Raw genomic sequence first — 20900 nt, 5'->3', positions numbered from 1 at the left:
GAGTGCTTGAGTTTCATTTCTTGGAAGTGAAACAGTTATTCTTGACAGGCATGAATTGTCAGTGAACTTAAATTAAAAGTCTAGGGTGAAATTGATTAAGTCTAGAGATCGTGGAGCCCAATATGTTGTGTAGATTTCCAGTGTGAGAAAGATTTAGAGACAATTAAACTAGTGTAGCCGCTACCTTTACTTTTTCATTCTCATCTCCTCCTCCCTCACCCACAACACACACTCAGAGAGAGTATCATGTTCTTAAAATCACTTTTCTTCCTGCTGTCCCAGTTACTAAATACATGAAAAATAGCTAATACATGTTATTACCAAGGTGAATGTTCTTACTACTAAGGTCTGTATGACATAGATATCTCATTTGTAAAACCTTTCTTTGTACTGCTACTTTTGTATTAGAGGAAAAAGCATATCTACACTTTGATCATAATACATGTTTTTCACTCTCACCGATTCCTTCAGCATGAAGGAGGACAATTTTTCTATAACCTTTTGAAGAACATCTTTTAAAAGAAAATTTGAGCATATTTTTACTCTTGTTAAGTTGCCTGAATTGTAGTGATATTGTATAGTAATAGTCATATAATAATTTGCAAATTGCTCTAGAAAAAATACAGGCTATCTGAAAGAAATTTTAACATAGCTAGAAATGAAAATTAAACTGCATTGAAAAATATTAAAAATTATACTTTAAATCTTTTAATAAAAAGTTATTCTAGATTGCCCTGCTTATTGGGGCAACTCAGAGCTCAGTGAATTCTTATGAACTTGGGTGTATCTGTAATTTCTCAAGGCTACAGGGCTTTAGATAATTATTCAAGTAAAAATGGGATAAGTGACAACATACAAACTTAAATCATAGGTTAATATATTTATAGGCTGGCAGTTTATTTTTATTTATATGAAGTTCTGCAATTGCTTGTGAGTTAGGGTATTCACTCAGTTTAAAAGTGAGGAACTTATCAAGGAACTGGAAAACCACTGGACGAAAAAAACCTTTCCTGAAATTGAAGTGTTTAGGAAGTAAATCAGACATCCTTCATTTACACTGAAATTAGGTTTCTTTCATGAATCCTTGAATCTGCTATCATAAATATATTTCTTAGTATATCAGAGAACAAAATATTTAGTGCTGGTAATAACTGTCGTTTTAAAAGGCAGTGTATTTAGTGATTGGTGTACCCTCAGCACAACTTTCTGGGAGGAACAATTCTCTCTGGGAAACAAAGGCTGCATTCTGCCTTTCACCAGTATTCTCTTGTTTTTGGTCATCTTCAACAAATCCATATCAAATGAATGTTTACCTTCAGAAATCTGAGCTGTCATATCACAGATGAGCTCACCAGTAGGATAAAGAGGTTTTTACCACTGAGAATACATCCATTAAAAAGGCATTCCTTTAAAAGAATAATCCATTATTACTCAGAAGAAAAATGTTGCAGATCCAAGATAGTAAGTAACATGATTAGTGACTGCCATACTAATTTAATAAAATGTGAAAGAACTTGCTCTATAAGAAAGTTTCTGTTCTTTCCTTTGGTAGCTAAAATGTGACATAGGACTCTGGATACAATATCTCATGGACATTGTGGCACTAGCAGAAGTATTTGGTTTAAAGAGACACACTGAGGAGTATATCCTTTCATATTAACATCGCTTAGTCAATCTAGCAGTGTTTATCTGGGATTCATTCTGAAAGCTGTAGGTTTCAAAATTCATATCCAAGAAGAAATTCAGCAGTTGCAGAACAAAATTAACCTCCATTGACTTATGACTCAGGTCTTAAGGCTTTTTTTGCCTCTTACGGAGGACCATATGTCATGATTTTTTTTCCCATTTCATAGCCAGAATTGCATCCATTCGGGTCTCCTGCATCTAGCAGGCGTACATTCACTCATGTGACCAGATCTGTCTACCTTTTCTTTGTGAAAAATGCAAACTATGAGGCTTTCTCCTTATATTTTGATAACGTAGCAGGAAACACTTCAGCCCACAGCAAGGGGAAGCAATGTAAAGCCATAAGGAACTGGGGGCAAATGCGCCTGAAGTTGAAGGAACTTTTTTGCAGGCTGCATTTAGTTTTTGGAGTGAGAGTTGGGCACTTTTGATTTAAGGTGATTTTGTGATATCAAGTCTACCAACTGTCTGACAAAATAAAAAGTAACATATAGAAGCTATAGTCTCTTGAGCTAGACGAGCAGTGCCACTGTGGTCATTTGTGCTTGTCAGCATGGAGGCGGGTGTTTAAGAGCATTTCTTAGGGCCATGTTTGTTGCTAAAGTAGCATATATTCAAATGAATAGTAAGTTCCTTTATCTGTAAAATCTGAAAAATCACAGCTCACATGTGAAAAAGTCTTCAGATTTTGTTAGACAGAAATCCAAGCCCTGAATGAGTCTGTAATGTGCATGCTCTAAAGTTTGGGGTAGGGATCTTTGGGGTGTTGGGGGTTGGGTTTTGGTTTTATTTTGAAGTGAGGCTGTAGGAAGTTAAGCAGAGCGGGATTTCATGGAACAGACCTGGCTTATCTTTTTTTATCACTCATTGAGCAGATACCCTGACAAACTTACTTGATAGTATGAGAATGAATTTATTAATAAGCCATAAATGATACTGTTGGTAAGTTGTTGTACCTTGCAAACCAGTTATTACATAAATGTTAGGGGACATTATCTTTTTTGAACAATATAAAAATAATTCATTCGCCATGTCCTGGAATTAGAATAGGACAGTATAGGAATGATGTGTGTTGAGTAAGAGGAACTATGTTGAATTCATCCATAAGGACCAGGCAATTCAGAGCAGTTGATTAACTGGAATCCTGTTTGAAATACTGTTGAATCCTGTTTGGAAAACCTACAAAGGCAATCACTTTTTACCCAAAGAATCTTGTTTTCTTATGGTGGATTATAAAGATTGGCAATCCTGGAATTTTAATAGTGACCATAAATGTGACATACATAGCAGTGTTAAAAATAATTCTTCCTATAGTCCTCTAAGACACCCCCTCCCTCCCATCCTCTCCTCCTTGTGAAACAGAGAGCTTTTATTCTAGGGCCATTTAAACTACAGGCAGTGCTTTAAATACTGTGATGTCCTCTAATTGCTTCTGGTGCCAAAATCTGGGTAAACAAACGTTTGCTTGAAAGGAGGGAATAGAAAGGAGCTTATGCACCAGTTTCCAGACAGGGCCGTCCTTTCTGAAGTTCAACTTTTGTTTTGGAAAATTCAGTTTCCTTGTCCTGTTCTGTTCGAATGTTTGCTTATGGGTTGGCAGTGGATAAAGTTCTCTATTGCTATGGATGAAACAAAGTGAGAATTTTGAAGTATCTGTATGCTCCATCTGTGTAAGTATGACCATGTAAAACATAGGTTTTAAAATCTGTATCAGTTGCTTTTTATGCAAGAGAATCTAAAAATATTGAAGTGGTTTTCTTTAAATAGTAATTTTATCACTCCTACCTTTAGTTATATTTGTCGACTCAATAGTTCTGGAATTTCATTATAAAATCGGGTTAAATATCAGTGTTTTTTATCAAAATCTTACTTGTGAGGTCTTTGAAAGTGGTCTGCAGGTGATCTGTTGAGCTCTATTAACTAATGAAATTGGTAGAATTGTTGATTACGTGTTGGCTAATGATCCAGAGGGGTGAGAGGGAAATGTTGATATTTGGCATTCATCTTCCAGCTAAAGAAAAAAATAGGGAAATCATTTGCTTCCTACCTGACTGTATGAATGTTGAGTATGCTTTGAGTTGAAAAAAGTTTTTGTATGCTTACTACAGTTACAGATACTAATTTGAAAGACATGCTGTGCTAAGGAAGAGCACAGTGTATATAGGCAGGTAATTTTACATATATTTGCTCTCTTTTTTCACCCTTAGGTCAATTGCAAAAGAGCTTGCGGACTGGCTTATCAGCAACAATGTAGTTGAGCACATTTTTGGACCAAATTTACATATTGAGGTTTGTATAAAATTTTTGTTATTTTCAGTATAAACATGGAGGATTAACTTCTTGTTCTAGTAAATCTTTCCTCAATGTGTTCTCACTTTGCAGATCATCAAACAGTGCCAAGTGATTCTGAACTTTCTTGCAGCTGAAGGGAGACTTAGTACTCAACATATAGACTGTATTTGGGCTGCAGCACAGGTATATATACAATTGATATAATTTCAGAAGTGATAAAAAAACAAAGTAGGAAATGGCAACTTGATTTTGTTTTACATTCTTAAAGTTGAATTTCTTAGTTTTTCTTGTCTGAGTGTTTTGCTGACAAATGTTAAGTTCGGTAGCTGCCACAATTACAGATTTTTTTTTTTATTAAATACAAAAATTCAACTCAGCTACTTTTGTACAAGAAAAAAATGAAGTTGTATAGCAGAGACATAGTGTTTTCACTGAGAATGGGGATTAAGATTGTAGGGTAGATGTAATATTTTTAATATTATGCTAAATTGCTTTGCTCCTATGTATTGTAACTTCCATTTCTGTTACTCCTGGTGGGAACAATTTGGTGAAGATTGTAGTATTGAAGTTTACAGCTGTGCTACAGTGCTGGTGTTAACATCTCAGTGCCTACTGTAGATTTTTATTTTTTGCTTGGTAAACCTGGAAACTCTGATAGTTTTTTTTTACCTTCAGAAAGGATATATTTGTTTGCTACTTTTAATGGATTGATACGCTTTTTTGTTTTCGTTTGTGAGGTTTTTAATTTAGAGTATTTGAATATAGGAGACATTTTGATTTCTTGGTGTGGAAATTGGTTTTCCATGGTTTCATTCTGCTGTTATTTAAAAACAAACAAAGCAACCAAAATCTCGGGGAAAAAAAAAAAAAGGTTTCGGTGTCAATTTTTCAGAAGAATACACTCAAAATGAAGGTCAGAGAAATAAAATTGATCTTTTTGAACAGGTATAAGGAACATACTTTTGTACAAGCTAGAATTTGAAGGGTTTTTTTAATCTGTTCAATATTTCTCTAATTTGTTTCAGTCAAATACTACTGTGTACACATTCTGAAACCTCTGTAGTCCATTGTCATTATAACATGCAGCTGGTATGTTATTAAATGGTTATTATAACAGCATTCACTCTAATAAGCTCCAACAATTTTCTGTATCAAAGTCATTAATAATTAGTTATTTCACTTACATTTTTAAAGCCATATTTTACCTTCCTTGATGTTTTCACACATACAGTAGCTCACTAGTGTTAGACCTCTGGATTTTTCTGTGATACTATTTTAAGAACTTAATATAATTACCCAAATGTGATAATTCTTTTACAGTTCACATGTTCATTTTGACATACAGATATTTTAAAAATATATGTTTGATATCAGAATTAAATATATGTTCTGATCACTTCCTTTAAAAGGTTTAAATATCTAATGTTTAAAAGACTGACATCTTTAACTGAAAGAATAGAAGGCCTTAAAGAATATATTTTCCACTTCTTAAACTAAATTTGTGACAAAATTTATCTCAAGATGTTTAAAAGCATCCATGTATAGAACCCACATACTTTCATTGCAGTTTGAGTCCTGTGAAAGATGGCTTATACCCCATAAACTACTGACAGGTATATTTTATATGCCAGGAAGGCAAAATAAAATAAACAAAGAATGAAAAAAACCCTTCTGAGGTGCATGTGTGGTACCAACATTAAGAATGTTTTTTCTGGAAGCTTCCTGTAACCATTATTTTATTTTTTGAATATCAATATCCTTACAAACATAATGAAACCCTTTGAGTCACTATGAAAAGCAGCATTTAACCTAAGAGGAAACATGTAGGAGTACTGTCACTTTAAAGTGTAAATAGAGTAGTTAGCTAAACACATTGTCATATTTTTTGACATCCATTGCTGGAAAAACAAAAGAATTATAAATAATCCTCACACAGTTCACACAGTCTGTTCTCTCAGTCTCATATTAGCCCATAATGTTCTTATTGGTATTTTCCACTGTTAATAAGGTAATCATTGCAAATATTATTTCATTGAGTTTAATAAGGTAATCATTGCAAATATTATTTCATTGAGGATTTAGCATATACACTAGTATTTTACATTTAAGTTAAAATACAAAATAAACTTCCGGTTCTTCTTTTCACCAAACCTAGTAGAACTGGAACCAAGGCAGATATCGTTACATCTGATTTCACTAAACTTAACATGCTCTACAATGTAAAAATTAAGTTTAGTCAAAATTGCAAGTCTGATGTAGTTTGGAATAACTGGAAAAGTGCTTCCTGAGTATTTATGCAAAGATGTTTAATTGTTGCAGTTTTATCAGTCTTGAATTTTTTTTTTCACTGTGTTATCTTCTCTGTTTGTTGTTTGTACTTTGTAGCTAAAGCATTGCAGTCGTTACATACATGACTTGTTTCCCTCTTTGATCAAAAACTTGGACCCTGTCCCACTTAGACATCTTCTTAACCTAGTCTCGACTCTTCATCCAAGTGCTCACACTGAACAGGTAAAGGCAAGGCGGACAAAATCACTGTAATGAGAAGAGAAATTACACTAGCATATTAAACAAACATCATGGATTTGTCTTTGTTTTTCTAAAGGAATGTGTATAAAAGTAATATTCACTAATGCATAAGAGAGAAAACGATGAGTACAGTTGTCATGTTTCTTCAAGTAGGCCTTTTTTGGCTTTTGAATTATAATCTTTTTCAGAAGTTTTTGAAGACTGCATGACCACTGATAGATTTGAACTTAATGTCTGTGGTTAAAAAGGGTTTCATACAACATTATATTCAGTGCATTCTTTTAATTTGATGAACTGTAGTATTGGCATATAGAAAGATTAGCAGTGAATACTTGTATACAAAACCTGCTGCTTCTTAACAGCTCTGTTACCTGGTTTTGCTTATAGACCTTGTATTTGGCATCAATGCTTATAAAAGCACTGTGGAATAATGCTCTAGCAGCTAAGGCTCAGCTGTCAAAACAAAGCTCTTTTGCATCTTTACTGAGTACCAATCTACCCATGGGAAACAAAAAAGGTATGTGGTTTTCTAATAGATCTGGTAGTTAAATTTTTAATTTTCATAGTCTCCTTGTTGTCTTTGGACAAAAAGGATGTATAGAACTTTCTACTTGAAGTATTTTTAAAAAGTGTCATTCTGGCATATTTTTCAAGCAGAAGTTGAGGATAAAGATGAAAGCATTAAAACTTTGTGAGCACATTTGGGAAGCTTTCTATTTCAGATCAATTCTGTTTGTATATATAAAGTAGTATGGTTTTGGTTTTGATTTTTTAAATTCAGAGGATGGTCCATAACTCATCAGTTAAATATTTTTGTTCTGCTGAACAGCTGTAACTTACATAGCGAAATAAAGTCTTACAAAAAGCTTATCTAATTTTTACCTAGTTTTTGATACTACATTCTATTTCTGGGTTTTTGTTTTTGTTTTTTTTTTAAACTTGACTGTGTATTTCCCCACAGTCATTACTAAAGGTGCTGCCAAGCCATTTTACTGTAGTTTCCCTTTCTTTTCCTACTGCTGATTTTTATGAATCATGGACAACTATATGCTGACAAAAAACTTTTTAGTCACTTATTTTTCCATCCTGCTTTTTTCCTTCAGAAGAAGAGGAGCTCAGAAGAGCAGCCCCTTCACCTTGTAAGTATAGTTTTAGAAGTACACCGCAATCTGATACATTGGATACTACAGCGTTTTTCTACAGCTATCGAGTTTGAATAGAACAGCTAGTAAAAGTTTGCAGTTACATTTTTCTGAGAAGTCAAAGGAAAACTATATTTTACGTAGAATCTAGGAAATTCACATGGCTGTGCTTGTGTACAAAAGAGAAATCAGAATACAAATTTTGTAGTAAAATGCTCAGTGTTCTAAAAGAAATTTTTAGTGTTTAGGTACATGGATTGTTTAAGTTGCATCCACTGTTCAGCTGTTTGTAGGAAGAATGCTGTTGGGTTCAACAATTGAGGCAGATTTATGTAATGCTGTTACGTTCTAATTAACATATATAACAAAGTAACTGGGAAATGTGGTTTTGAACTAGGGTCACCAGCAGCAAGCCCTCAGAGCAGTGACAACAGTGACACCCATCAGAGTGGAGGCAGTGATATTGAAATGGAGGAACAGCTGATTAACAGAACAAAACATGTACAGCAACGACTTTCAGATACAGAGGTAAGAGCGTAAATCTTGGTCTGAAAATTTTGTTACTGAGTTACCTGTTGTTTTTTTTTCTGAAATAATTTCAAATCCTTAACAGGTACATTGCGTGTATGCTTACCTGCAGCACGATGGTGGGTAGCTAGAATATTTACTTATGTTCTGTGCAGTTTACATAGAATTTACTATACCTTGCCTGTGAATAAGTGTGTGACAAAAAGAACACCTCAAACAAACAGATTCCTGCATTTAAACTGTATTTCAGTTAGATTAATCTCTTAGTAAAGGATTGCATGACATATTGTTTGTGCCACACTGTGACTGTGTGTATGTGCAAAGCCTGCACGTATACCCTGTTACAAATAAGGTAATGCAAAAATCGAATTATTAAATCTGAATCTTGTTCTGAGCATTTTGTCATTGGCCACCAAACTGAGGAGGAATGAAGGAAAATTTGTAATTTGACACATTGCCTTGTAAATGAAGAATGATTTTTGAATGATGATGATGTTGATTATGTATTTTCAGTGGTGTTTTATTTCTCCACCAATCTTAAAAAAAAAAAATAATTTCAGGAATCCATGCAAGGAAGCTCTGATGAGACAGCCAACAGTGGTGAGGATGGCAGTAGTGGTCCTGGCAGTAGCAGTGGCCACAGTGATGGATCCAGTAACGAGGCCAACTCCAGTCACGCAAGCCAGTCTGCTGGAAGCCCTGGCAGCGAGGTGCAGTCTGAAGACATTGCAGATATTGAAGCTCTCAAAGAGGAGGAGGATGAAGAGGAAGAAGATAGGAGTCACAATCCCCAGAAAAGCAGTAGGAGCACAGATCTACGAAGCAGGAAACTGGAATCACAAACAGGCATTTGTCTGGGAGATTCACAAGGGCCATCAGAGAGGAGTGGTGCAAATAATGGGGCAGGAAAGGACCACGTTTTTAACACTGACTCTGTGACACCAGTGGATAATCGAATTAGAATGCTAGATGCTTGTTCTCATGCTGAGGATGCAGAGCATGATATGGCAGGGGAAATGAGCACTGCTCACATTTCACAAGGGTCTCAGGATTCTTGTATAACTCACACAGGGGACTTCCTTGGGGAAACTATTGGAAATGAATTATTTAACTGTCGACAGTTCATTGGGCCACAACATCACCACCACCACCATCACCACCACCATCACCATGACGGGTAGGTAGTTTGATTTTTCTTCCAATTCCTTTTATAACAGAAATAAAAGTGGTAGCAAAATATTCCGTTTGGGGAAAAATTTGAATGGACAATTTTTCTATAATTCAGGATAATTTTGTCTAACAGAAATAAGAGTTATCTCCTTTAGTTACACAGTAATCTGCTTTGTTAACATCTGATTTAAGTTTTTTGTAGTTTTTGTGTTGAGTAAATAAAACAACATTTAAGAAAATGTTAAAAATGTCTTGGAAAATGCTGTGTTTAGTTAACATGAAAGAAGTCAACACAATCATCGTGACAGTGAGACCTTCAATTTATCTGTAATTTTTTTTCAAATTCATATGAAGATCTATTATTCAGACAGATGATTCATCCTGACTTTAGCTTTAGGGAGATGTCTGAAATAAACAACTGCTCTTTGATATTGTCCATTCTAATCATCTTCTTTTACAGGCATATGGTTGATGATATGCTAAGTGCAGATGATGTCAGTTGCAGTAGTTCCCAAGTCAGTGCAAAGTCAGAGAAAAATATGGCTGATTTTGATGGGGAAGAGTCTGGTTGTGAAGAAGAGCTTGTACAGATTAATTCACATGCTGAGCTAACATCTCATCTTCAGCAGCACCTTCCTAACCTTGCTTCTATCTACCACGAACATCTTAGTCAAGGTAAGAGTGAGAAAAAGACAACAGAAAACCATTATACTTCTAACTCGGTTTTATATAATTTAGAATTAGATTCCAATCGTTAAAATAATCAAATTATTTTAACTGTATGTATTTGCCTAAAGAAACGATGGTAACTACTGAGATTTTACTGCTTCTCCAAGAGATTAATTTTTTATCACGTTAGATGTAGCTGTGTTTACCTTTTTAAAGTGCTCCCCCCCGCCATTTCTGCTGGAGCTTTTAAAGTCATTAAAGAGCCTAGCAAATGTTTTTTCTAATCATTTATTAAAGAGAGGTGGTACTGAAATACGAGGGGTTTTTTCCCTCTCTGAAGCATTATGTGTTTTTTCTTCCGGTGGGTGGATCTTACTGTGATTCCATACATTTGTCATCTTAAATGGATTTACCATAATGGTCTGTACAGAGGATAATTTTGGAAAAATGAGTTAAAATATAACTTGATATCTTAGGCAGCTTGCCTTGAAGGGCATTTTGTGCTATTTAATCTTACGCTGCCAAATGCTCTCGTTTACTTCAGGGTGCAATTTAAGATGCTACTAAAACACTTCTCAAGAATTATATTATCTTTCCATATGCTATTGCAGCAGCTTTATTTTCTGTTTTATCCTTTTAAATATAATGGAGGGGATGGTTAGTGAAGGTTTGACATTTTTCTTCACTGGTCTGGCAGAAGCAAGTTTTGCTATCTTCCAGCAGACAGTAAAACCAGAACTATTTATATCTTTTCCTGAAACACGGTTGAGTAAGAAGTCTCCTTTTTCTTTAGGCTTAACATTTCTTGTTATGTGGAACTGAGTTATAATTTCAGCCTGACATTGAAAATTTGAAGGATTTTTTCCTACACTAGAGTTGGAATAAACTACTAAAACTTTGTAGTTAAAACATGATGTAAATCAGCATATTTTTTTCAATATTTTTCCATAGATATTACACATCTTACTGAAGATCTAAATTATTGTTTGAGCATGAGGCCTGCAGTGCAGAGTATTTTTGACACCTCTAGTCTTGCACGTGCAAATAATTACAGTGTTCTGCACACAGTCTAAATTTTCTACTTGACTTTGCTGTTACATGAAAATAGTATCAAATAGTAGATAAATGAATGGTGCCAGCTGTGGCCACACAGAAGAAGGAAAATGTCTATCAGTGTTTATGAAAACATGATGGGTTTCTAAAATCATGCACTTTGATACTCTGTTGTATATAAAAAAGGGTGTTGTTCTTCCTGTTTTTTAGTTAGACAGAAGAGATCGTGTAGTATGAGGGGAATTTATTGAAATGTGTTTCTCTCTTGCTTTCCAACCACAGTAGTTATAAAGATACCTCCCTTTGGACCACAGCACTACAGAAAGACTTAAGAAATACTTTAATTGCACTATGAATTAAATCTAATTAACCTAAAAGGCAATTGCACCTGGATCTGCAATTCTTAAGTACTCTTTTTATTGCACCTTGCCATTAGCTGAATACTGGCTTAACTGCCCTGTTGACTTCTTGTATGGTCATAATATTTTGTCTTCTAAGAACCCATGTGTGAAGAAAGGCTGCAATTGCCATGTTGTTGTATGCACTTCAACCAAGTTTACCAATAAAGCATGTCGTTATTCATGCACTTAGAGAATAATGCTTAGATTAGGTAGTTACTTCTATTTATTCAATAACGGTCTTTATATTTTGTTCAGGACCAGCAGTTCATAAACATCAATATAATAGCAATGCGGTGACGGACATTAATTTGGATAATGTTTGTAAGAAAGGAAATACCCTTTTGTGGGATCTGGTCCAGGATGAAGATGCAGTAAGTTGAATACCAGAAAATAATATTTTTTTTAAAGAAAATAAATACATACTATTCAGTGACCTTTCTTTCTACTTGCTGTAGATTCATCTCTCTGAAGGGTTAATAAATGAAGCAGAGAAGCTGCTCTGTTCTTTAGTATGCTGGTTCACTGACAGACAGATTCGAATGAGATTTATTGAAGGCTGCTTAGAAAATTTAGCAAACAACAGGTAACTTGAATAATAAATTATCTGTTTTTACATGTATCTACTCTTGCAACGTATAGGAAATATGAGTTGACTGTAATGGTTATTTAATTTTATAGGTAGTTAAGTTAAACCAGACAAAAGCAAAAGTATAAAAATAGTTTTCAAGGTGTTATGGATGTATCTGATGTTCCATTTTTATATTCTATCCGTGTCCTGAATTTCTCATCTTGTTGCATTTGTCTGTTCTCCCTTCTGCCAGAGGTGTTACTGCCTTCCTACCATGTGGTAAAATCGGGTCCACATATTAGCCAGTTGAGTGCAAGCATTAGCCTAAGCATTTTAAACTGAATATTTAGATTTTACATGCAGGGAGCTGAGGAGCAGACAAGTTCTTTTCCACCAAGCCTGTTGTGGGGCCTAACTTCTGTGAAGAAGCAGCTGGAGGTAGGAGGTAGAAGTAATACCTTGACCTCAGATAACTTGTTTTAATACCAGCCAAAGCTGTGAGATTGTACAGTTTGATTGTACAGATTGTGCAGACTGGCAGAAGTGGAATTTATTTTGGTGATAGTCAATCAACTGCTGGACATCACCTGTCATATTATGTTGTTACCTCTTGCGAAGAACTGTATTTGCGAGATGAGTTACAAGTATGTTGATATACTGATTAATAAAGGAAATATGAAGATACACATCACTGGTACAGATGTTCCATTACGTGCACTTCTTGAGTTTTCCTAGATGGTTGTCTTAGAATACACACCTACTTGTGTCTGTAACGAGTTTGAGGGAGATTTGTTTTTGCTGTCATCTGTTTGTAGAAAAAACAAACTCATTTTTATGAAATTTCAAAAGATAAGTTTTATGAAACTGAAAAATAAGAATTTATCTTTTGAACTTCATGTCATTTTTAATAAGGAAAAGGTATACTGTTTTATTTTTACACTTGTCCAACAGCTGTGTGTCTAAGGTATTGCATGTAAAGAATTTGAAGTGTGTGTGGTTCACATTCAGAAGACTTATTGGCTGACCTGATGGTAGATTTCTCACAGTGTTTACAGTGCTTCCAGTTAGCCTCTTGGCTCACTGAACCTGAGCTTCTCGAAGTAATTTTACAATTGACTGTTTTAATTTTGTAACAATCACACATTGTCATCATTTTTCTCTTTCTCCTTTAGATCAGTAGTAGTTTCACTTCGTCTTCTTCCAAAGCTGTTTGGTACGTTTCAACAATTTGGGAGCAGTTATGATACACATTGGATAACAATGTAAGTAGCCCCCTGTCCCCAACAGACTAAGCCAGCAGAAGTGATGACATTTTAGGGGACTGCTGCAAGGCTCACTCCTTTACTGTGGTCCAAATTAATAATGACCTGGAGTTATCATCTGTCTGTTTCATTTGTCTAGATGTATGAGCTTGTCTAATCGGTCAGACCTAGATTTCATCATCATACACATTACTATCGTAACTGAGGTGAAGACTTTATTGTAACACACAAACACACACACACACACCCCCCCCATTAAATCCCAAAGGACTTGCAGACAGTACTAAACATCCACTAATAGTATATTGTAAAAGGTTGTAATAACTTGGTGTTGCGTCTTTCTGTTCTGATTGTGTGTCAGATGCTCTCAGTAATAAAGAATTCGGTCTCTAAGAAAACCTTTGAAATCTGAAGATATATAGTATAGCATTCCTTACTGGAACAAACTATGTAACTAGCTGATCTAACTATAGAGAACAAACTACTGGAACTTCTGGGAAAGATTACAGTGATTATCAGTTTTTCTTGGCTTTTTTGACATGACATTTAAATATATGGCCAGTTCTGAGTTTTGGCTTAGACTTTTTCTGAATTAGGGCCTTTAGGAACAGTTTTCATGGTTTCATAAGGGAGTGTTCTGTCAGTCCTATGCCTGAAAATAACAACATTGTGGAGCCTTATGGATGACAAGGAAGAAGAGAATACTATGCTGGAAAATACTCCTGAATCCACGATAGAAGGAATATTGAATGTTTACTTTGATTTTAAGTGTATGCAATTTTCCTGTAATACCTGTCTTAATTTCTGTAACTTTTCTGATCTTTTTAAGCAAACCATAATACTTTCTGCCTTTTAAATTGACACAGGTGGGCAGAAAAGGAGCTTAATATGATGAAACTTTTCTTTGATAATTTGGTACACTACATTCAGGCAGTCAGGGAAGGACGACATAAACATGCGTTGTAAGTACACAACTGACTTTAAGTGATATGTTTTTAAATTTTTCTTTTCTGCTTCTCTTTGGATGCTTCTGTGTTCTTGTAAATAAATACTTTTTATAGGGACATTACATACTTAGGGAGACAGAGGTCTGTAAAAACTGTAACATTTTAAATAGCTTCCTTTTCTTTAAAAAACTCCAACACATATCATTTTTGTTAGACGTTATGTTCAATATTTGTTTACATATAAAACATGAGGATTTTATATATTCAAATCAGTTTAAAGTGATTTCATATCATTAAACTATTCAAATGTTTTAGTTTTAAAATATGTTATCGTTAATCTTTGCAGTAGTTTTTTCTGTTAAACATCTTCATCCATACTTTCCAATCTGTATGATTAAAATTAGGTGTATATATACAAGCGATACAATTTCTAGCTTCCCAGGCCTGGAGGAACAGACTATTCATGTTTTGACAGATGTCAAAGTCAATATGTAAATATGAGCATCCACAATTGAAAAATGTTGCTATTTATGGGTCGAATGTTTACTTCATCGTTCTCCTTTATATTGGACATTGCTCTACAGAGAAATTACTTGAAAAGCTGTTTGGGAGTGGGATGATTTGCTTTAAATTCAGGCAAAATGATACATTGTTATACTCCTTTGATCATTAAGCTTCTACCTTATAAATAGAAACCAAGTTAATATTTTCATATAAGTTATGAAAAATATTTTAATAATTGGAAATTCAGAGTAGAAAAGCTAGCATTTTACAAGTTAGGGAAAAAAATTAAGGCCAGATTCTGCAAGGTGCTAATGACAAAAGGATCCACCTGAATTGGACTGTATGCCAAAAATGCCCCGATTCATAACCTCTCAAAAAGCACCAAAAAAAACCCCTTATCTAGTAATGACTAGTATGTAATTCCATTTGTTTGGTGTGGTTCTGTAATGTGTACAGTTGGAATCTAGACTACATACTGAACTAGAAGTTCAGAAAGAAACATACTACAAAAAAATTATTTATGCTTTTAAGAGGCACGTGTATGAGTGGGAAAAAAAAGTTGTGACAAATATTAAATAATTGAAGTAAATATATTATACACGTTTAAATTTTAGGTATAGCCACAGTGCAGAAGTTCAGGTTCGTCTTCAATTCCTGACATGTGTGTTTTCAACTCTAGGATCACCAGATCATTTCAGTAAGTATTTGAGCTTATCTTATCAGAGAAGCACCTCATAGCAAGGCTCACATAGTTCTTAACAATCTTAGCTTAAGTAAATATGATACTTTAAACAGACAATTTAAAGTAATCTCTGATACTCTTCCAAAAGAAGGAAGATTTTTTGATGAAAGCACAGAACCAACAATGAAGTTTAGATTCTGTTGCAGTTCTGTGAAAACAAGTTTTCATCTTCTGTGTGCTTCATTTTTCTCTAAATATTTGGACTGTAGTAATTACCAAAATGAAGATACATTTTGTATTTGTGGGTTTTGGTTCATGTTCATAATGTTCCTAGAGATTTTTTACTGGAGTGCACTGTAATTTGTGATACCAAAAAGGAGTAATTCTTTATATTTTTTAAGACTGTCAGATGTTGGTTTGCACTTTTGCAAGAGTAATATTCTGTATGATGGTTGATCTGCACAAGTGCTGAAATCTTTTCACTCTAAAAGGTTAAAAATGGAAATCTTTTGATGTGGCTGATAGAATTCGGAATTGAACATAATTTTCTGTGGTTTTAGTAACCCTTGGTGGCTTTCCCTTCCATAAATTCTTTTGGCTGTTCTCTTCTTAAGCCCTTGTGAACTAATAGCTTTCAGCATCAGCTCTGTACAGACTTGGAGCTGATGGTATACTGAGGTAATTTATTAAAATTTTTAAAGGGAGGAGTCACTTGGGTAGTCTCTGTAGGTAGTCAAAGTTGGCATACAGTCATGGCTTGTCCCTCTGATTGTTAGAGTACAGGAAGGAATGAGAATATCTGTAGCCAAGAGAAAAAAACCCCTTGTAACAGTGTATTTTCTGTTGTTGATAGAGTAGCCACAGTTCTTTTTAAAGAAATTTGTTGAGATCAGAAATGTTTATATGCCAGCTGAGAAAATAAAGCTACTGTTCTCTTGAGAGGAGAAGCAATGAAATAGTATACAGAGATACTATTTTCAGCCACAGTCTCAGTACTCAGCTCAAAGCTGGACTCTGGGTTGTACCCAGCAATTACTTAAGAACTGAGAAACAACCTGCAGTTTTGTATTAGGTCCCAGGTCATTGTTACTCATGGGTTTAGTAACAGCTGACAGCACTAGTGACCAAAGGCAGTAGCTGATTGCTTGCTCTAAAAGGGGAAAAGTGTATGATTCCTAGTTGGTGGGCAGTGCATTTTTCTTTTGTTTCAGAAAACTTATATCCTTACAAAAACTATTCTGATTTTTCTGTATGTATTCTTGGGTTTTGTAGAATATCACAGTATATTTGCTCTTATAAAAGAGTAGTTAAAAATACTTCCCTAATTTTAGGGTTGAGTTTAGAACAAGTGGACATATTATGGCACTGCTTAGTAGAAGATTCTGAATGTTATGATGATGCACTACACTGGTTCTTAAATCAAGTACGAAGTAAAGATCAGCATGCTATGGGTATGGAGACTTATAAGCATCTTTTTTTGGAAAAGGTATGTAGAGAGTTAATTGCAATCATATAATTCTAGTAAAACTGTTCCTTTCCATATCAATGCTATTTAATATATTTTAAATGTTTTCTATGAAAAATACGTCTTCAGTAGTCTGTGAGGGCCCTACTTGTCATGCAATGGTTTTTCTCTGCTTGGAGAGGGGAACAAATTGGTATGAATTCTTTTCATACCAATATTTACTTGAGTGTTTCCTTGCACATAGCCTATGTATTGTATCTGAAGCTAGGTAGCACTTCATTTCAATTAGAAAAAAAAAGCCACCCCAAACTGTACTTTCCTTTACAATATATAGCTTACCTAATTAAAAAAAAATTACTTTTTTTCTTTTGGGAGGGGTATATAAATCTTATCAATACATCCACTGAAAATACGAACATGCAGCAGTAGAGCTTTTTGCAAGGGGTCCCATCCATTCCAACAGATGATGTTACAAAATGGATAGATTTTGCAATAATTTGTGTACTCTAGTTCTTTTTCAATGTTACAGTTTTTTGTCTGTTTTTGTAAGCTAACAAATTGTCCTGCTGTTGATAAGTTAAGAAGCTAGTGTTACAATAATAATTTTTGTTCCTTCTGCATTGTTACAGTCCAGATCAGTGGTAAAGAAGTTTAAGCCACTTATAGTTGATTTTTTGTATTGTATATAAAATTCAGGGAGTGTGATGTCTTGCAAGAATAAATTTTAATTGATCTGCTACATTTGAGTATGATTGTTCGTGACATTTTTCTGTGCTAATGAAATAAATACCCTGTAGTTGCTATCCGTTCCATCACTGAAATTTTTTTTCTATACTAAAGTGCATTCATTTTATTTAGATGCCACAACTAAAACCTGAAACTATTAGTATGACTGGCCTAAACCTCTTCCAGCATTTGTGTAATTTGGCTCGATTAGCTACTAGTGCATATGATGGTGGCTCAAACTCGGAGGTAAGCCTAGATTCTGTGCTCATGTTTTGTTTCTTTCTGAGAGAAGGGGAAAGTTAAACTACCTTTCTGCAACGGCCTATCTCTTGAGACCTCACTGACTTGAATATTGTTTTCTAGTTTGAGATAGCGATGCCACAGCCCATAGTGGTGGGGTCTGTACAGATTATTGCCTTGAGGAGAGTAGTCCTGGGAGCTTAGGACTCAAAAAGTTCCAAATATGGGACAGTGAAATGGAAATAAGAGGCCAGTGATCCTGACCTTCTCTCATGGCTTTGAGCATGTGTGGCTTTTGTGTCTAGAGGTAGAGATAGGCAACCATAAAGAAAGCGATACTGGTTGCCTGCATATCTTTGTGCAGTTTATCATATTCTTAGCATAACTGAACTGCATCCACTGTTGTGTTTAAAGGATGGGTTTGTAACATTTACTTTTATAAACAAGAAGATTCAGGTGACATTCTATCAGGCATATTTAATTCTGACTAGAAATCTGATGTAAAATGTGTCTGAGTTCACGTATGAGGAGCTTTAGAAGTTTTGCTTCTGTAGTTTTTTTATACAGAAAAACAGTCTTAGAAGCAAAATCATAGATAGGATATTTTTCTGTAAATTGATTTGAGGCGATTTTTAATTAACATTCCTATTCTTGCAATCATTAGCAATAATAGTTGTGGTTTTAAGGCTTCATTTAAAAGTATTCCTCTTTGTCAAAAATGAAAATTCATTCTTGAATTTTAACCAGTTCTCCTCATGCTTCAAACTGTGAAAGTATTTCTGTGAAAGTTGAATTTTACAGTAATTGATGTGTGCAGTGGTGAGAGACGAAGCAGAGTTTCAACAGGGATATTTGTAGTAATTGCATCAAGTGGCAAATAAAATGTCTCAGGTCAGAAGACCATCACTCCCAGTAAATTAATGAGGCAGTGTTTTGTTTCTGTGTTTGTTTTACTTTTGTCAAAACAGCTGTGTGGCATGGACCAGTTCTGGGGTATTGCTTTAAGAGCACAGTCTGGTGATGTCAGTCGAGCGGCTATCCAGTATATCAACTCTTACTATATCAATGGTATGAATTTCTATTTTTGTTTTCTGTTTAAAATGTTTTAAAGAATGCCAATCATTATCCTCTGGTTATTCTTAGTATTAAAATGCATAGTCTCAAAGTTGTGCATATACAGTTTACTTTAACTGATATTACAGGTAAAACTGGTCTGGAAAAAGAGCAGGAATTTATTAGCAAGTGTATGGAGAGTCTCATGATAGCTTCTAGTAACCTTGAGCAAGACTCACATTCAAGTCTGACCATTATTGAAAGAGGACTCTTAATGCTGAAGACACACCTGGAGGCTTTTAGGAGAAGGTAAATAGTTCTATTTATATATTTGGATGAAGAATTTATTTCCATTCCTCTTACCGTAATGATGAATGGGTTATGAGTTATTATTAATTGAAATAATAGTTTCTTTGTTTTTCTTTGTGTAAAGACAAGATGGTAGTGGATAATTCTGAAAGGTAATATATAAAGTTTAAGCAGTTACCAGAGTTGGCCCTTGTCCTTGTATAAATGTGTATGGATGTGGGTCATGTTTCCCCATTCCTCACCAAAGAAACTTCTTTAAAATTAATTTTAGTTTTACTTGAAAAACAGTGAGAATATCAGCAACTTCCTCTTATTTTGAACAAAATCCAAACAGTGAATAAATGGGCAACTTTTGTCTTTCCTCTCATGCTTTATCAAACATTTGTGTTAAATAGGTTTTGACAAAAATACCTTTTCAATATTTTTACTTGCTGCTTAAGGTTTGCATATCATCTGAGACAGTGGCAGATTGAAGGCACTGGTATCAGCAGTCACTTGAAAGCCCTGAGTGACAAACAGTCACTACCACTAAGAATTGTGTGTCAGCCGGCTGGACTTCCCGACAAGGTAAGTTAAAAGCCCTTTTACAAGTACATCCTACATTGTTAAACTTCAGTAAGTCCGTTGTATGCTTTGAAAAATAAAATACGTGTTTTATTTCAGATGACTATAGAAATGTATCCTAGTGATCAGGTGGCCGATCTACGGGCGGAAGTCACCCATTGGTATGAAAATTTGCAGAAGGAGCAGATAAATCAACAAGCACAGCTTCAGGAGTTTGGCCAAAGCAGCCGCAAAGGGGATTTCCCTGGTAAGCTGTAGTACTCATACTTGTGGTTTTTGCCCTTATAAGGGTTCATCCATTTAGAGCTTAGAAGATTAATGTCTTTTTTTTTCCCCACATACCTTAAATAAGCAAACATTATGATTTAATTTCTTCTAGTTATAGTGATAGCCTGACCCTCACTTTTATTTGTGTTGTTTCTTAAGCGCTACCGTTTATGTGGAATAGCAAAGAAAATGTAGATCTGCCAAAAGTCCTTAGATCTAGCAAAGCTCAAAGTCCCAATGGACTTTTCCCCATGTAATTTTTCTTCTCACTGTTGTTTTAATTAATTATTTTGTTTTCTATAGTTTGGAGATTCTGTTACGTAGAACCTCCTTCTGTGTTTTCTGAAATCTATACGTTTCTGGCTCTGCCATTGATTCAGAATTTGAAGTTGTAATTCAGATTCATAATTTATACCCTACTTACTTGTATTCCAGTCAGGTGTAAGACTTTACTTACTCCTGCAACTGCTTTTTAGTTTATGATCATCCTGTAGCAAAAATGATCATTCATCTTCTTTTGATGTTCTTAGTTTGGTATGTCACCTTGCTCTTCAGATGGTCATTGCTTGCTTAACAGTGTGATGAATACGTATCCTGTTGTCATCCTCTTTCTTTATCTGTTTTTGAGGGAATGAAAGTTTCTGCTTTCTCCTTTAGGAGGAAGACATTTCCTAAATCCTACTGATGCTATATATTACAGCATTCTTCTCAGTTATTGCTGTTCAAGATGGTATTGTTTTCTGAATTATCTTCTCCTCGATGTTTTCTTGTTTTCTTTCTTTCGCATTATGAGCAAGAGTTAGCATGTAAAGCATGTTATTGGAACAAATTTTGTCCATGAAC

At 34.7% G+C, this 20900-nt stretch overlaps 1 protein-coding gene across 7 annotated transcripts in view; it reads left to right on the top strand.

Moving 5' to 3' along the window:
- The window catches only part of USP34 (ubiquitin specific peptidase 34), a 138781-nt gene that overhangs the window by 50345 nt on the left and 67536 nt on the right, over positions 1–20900 (top strand). For 6 of the 7 annotated variants that reach the window (XM_074910481.1, XM_074910832.1, XM_074910653.1 and 3 more), the window contains 19 exons: positions 3894–3975; positions 4069–4161; positions 6364–6489; positions 6895–7024; positions 7611–7646; positions 8047–8177; positions 8738–9354; positions 9808–10022; positions 11726–11841; positions 11926–12053; positions 13211–13300; positions 14167–14262; positions 15366–15448; positions 16765–16919; positions 17757–17870; positions 18833–18932; positions 19067–19226; positions 19667–19793; positions 19890–20037. In XM_074910481.1, the coding sequence (XP_074766582.1) occupies positions 3894–3975; positions 4069–4161; positions 6364–6489; positions 6895–7024; positions 7611–7646; positions 8047–8177; positions 8738–9354; positions 9808–10022; positions 11726–11841; positions 11926–12053; positions 13211–13300; positions 14167–14262; positions 15366–15448; positions 16765–16919; positions 17757–17870; positions 18833–18932; positions 19067–19226; positions 19667–19793; positions 19890–20037 (2747 nt within the window). The remainder of the gene's footprint in view (positions 1–3893; positions 3976–4068; positions 4162–6363; positions 6490–6894; positions 7025–7610; positions 7647–8046; positions 8178–8737; positions 9355–9807; positions 10023–11725; positions 11842–11925; positions 12054–13210; positions 13301–14166; positions 14263–15365; positions 15449–16764; positions 16920–17756; positions 17871–18832; positions 18933–19066; positions 19227–19666; positions 19794–19889; positions 20038–20900) is intronic. The other variant, XM_074910564.1, reaches the window with a different exon arrangement.

This window comes from Athene noctua, chromosome 1 (genome assembly GCF_965140245.1).
Source record: "Athene noctua chromosome 1, bAthNoc1.hap1.1, whole genome shotgun sequence".
NCBI classification, from domain to species: Eukaryota; Metazoa; Chordata; class Aves; order Strigiformes; family Strigidae; genus Athene; species Athene noctua.
The sequence above is the reverse complement of the archived record's forward strand: the minus strand, read 5'-3'. Positions and strand labels throughout refer to the sequence as shown.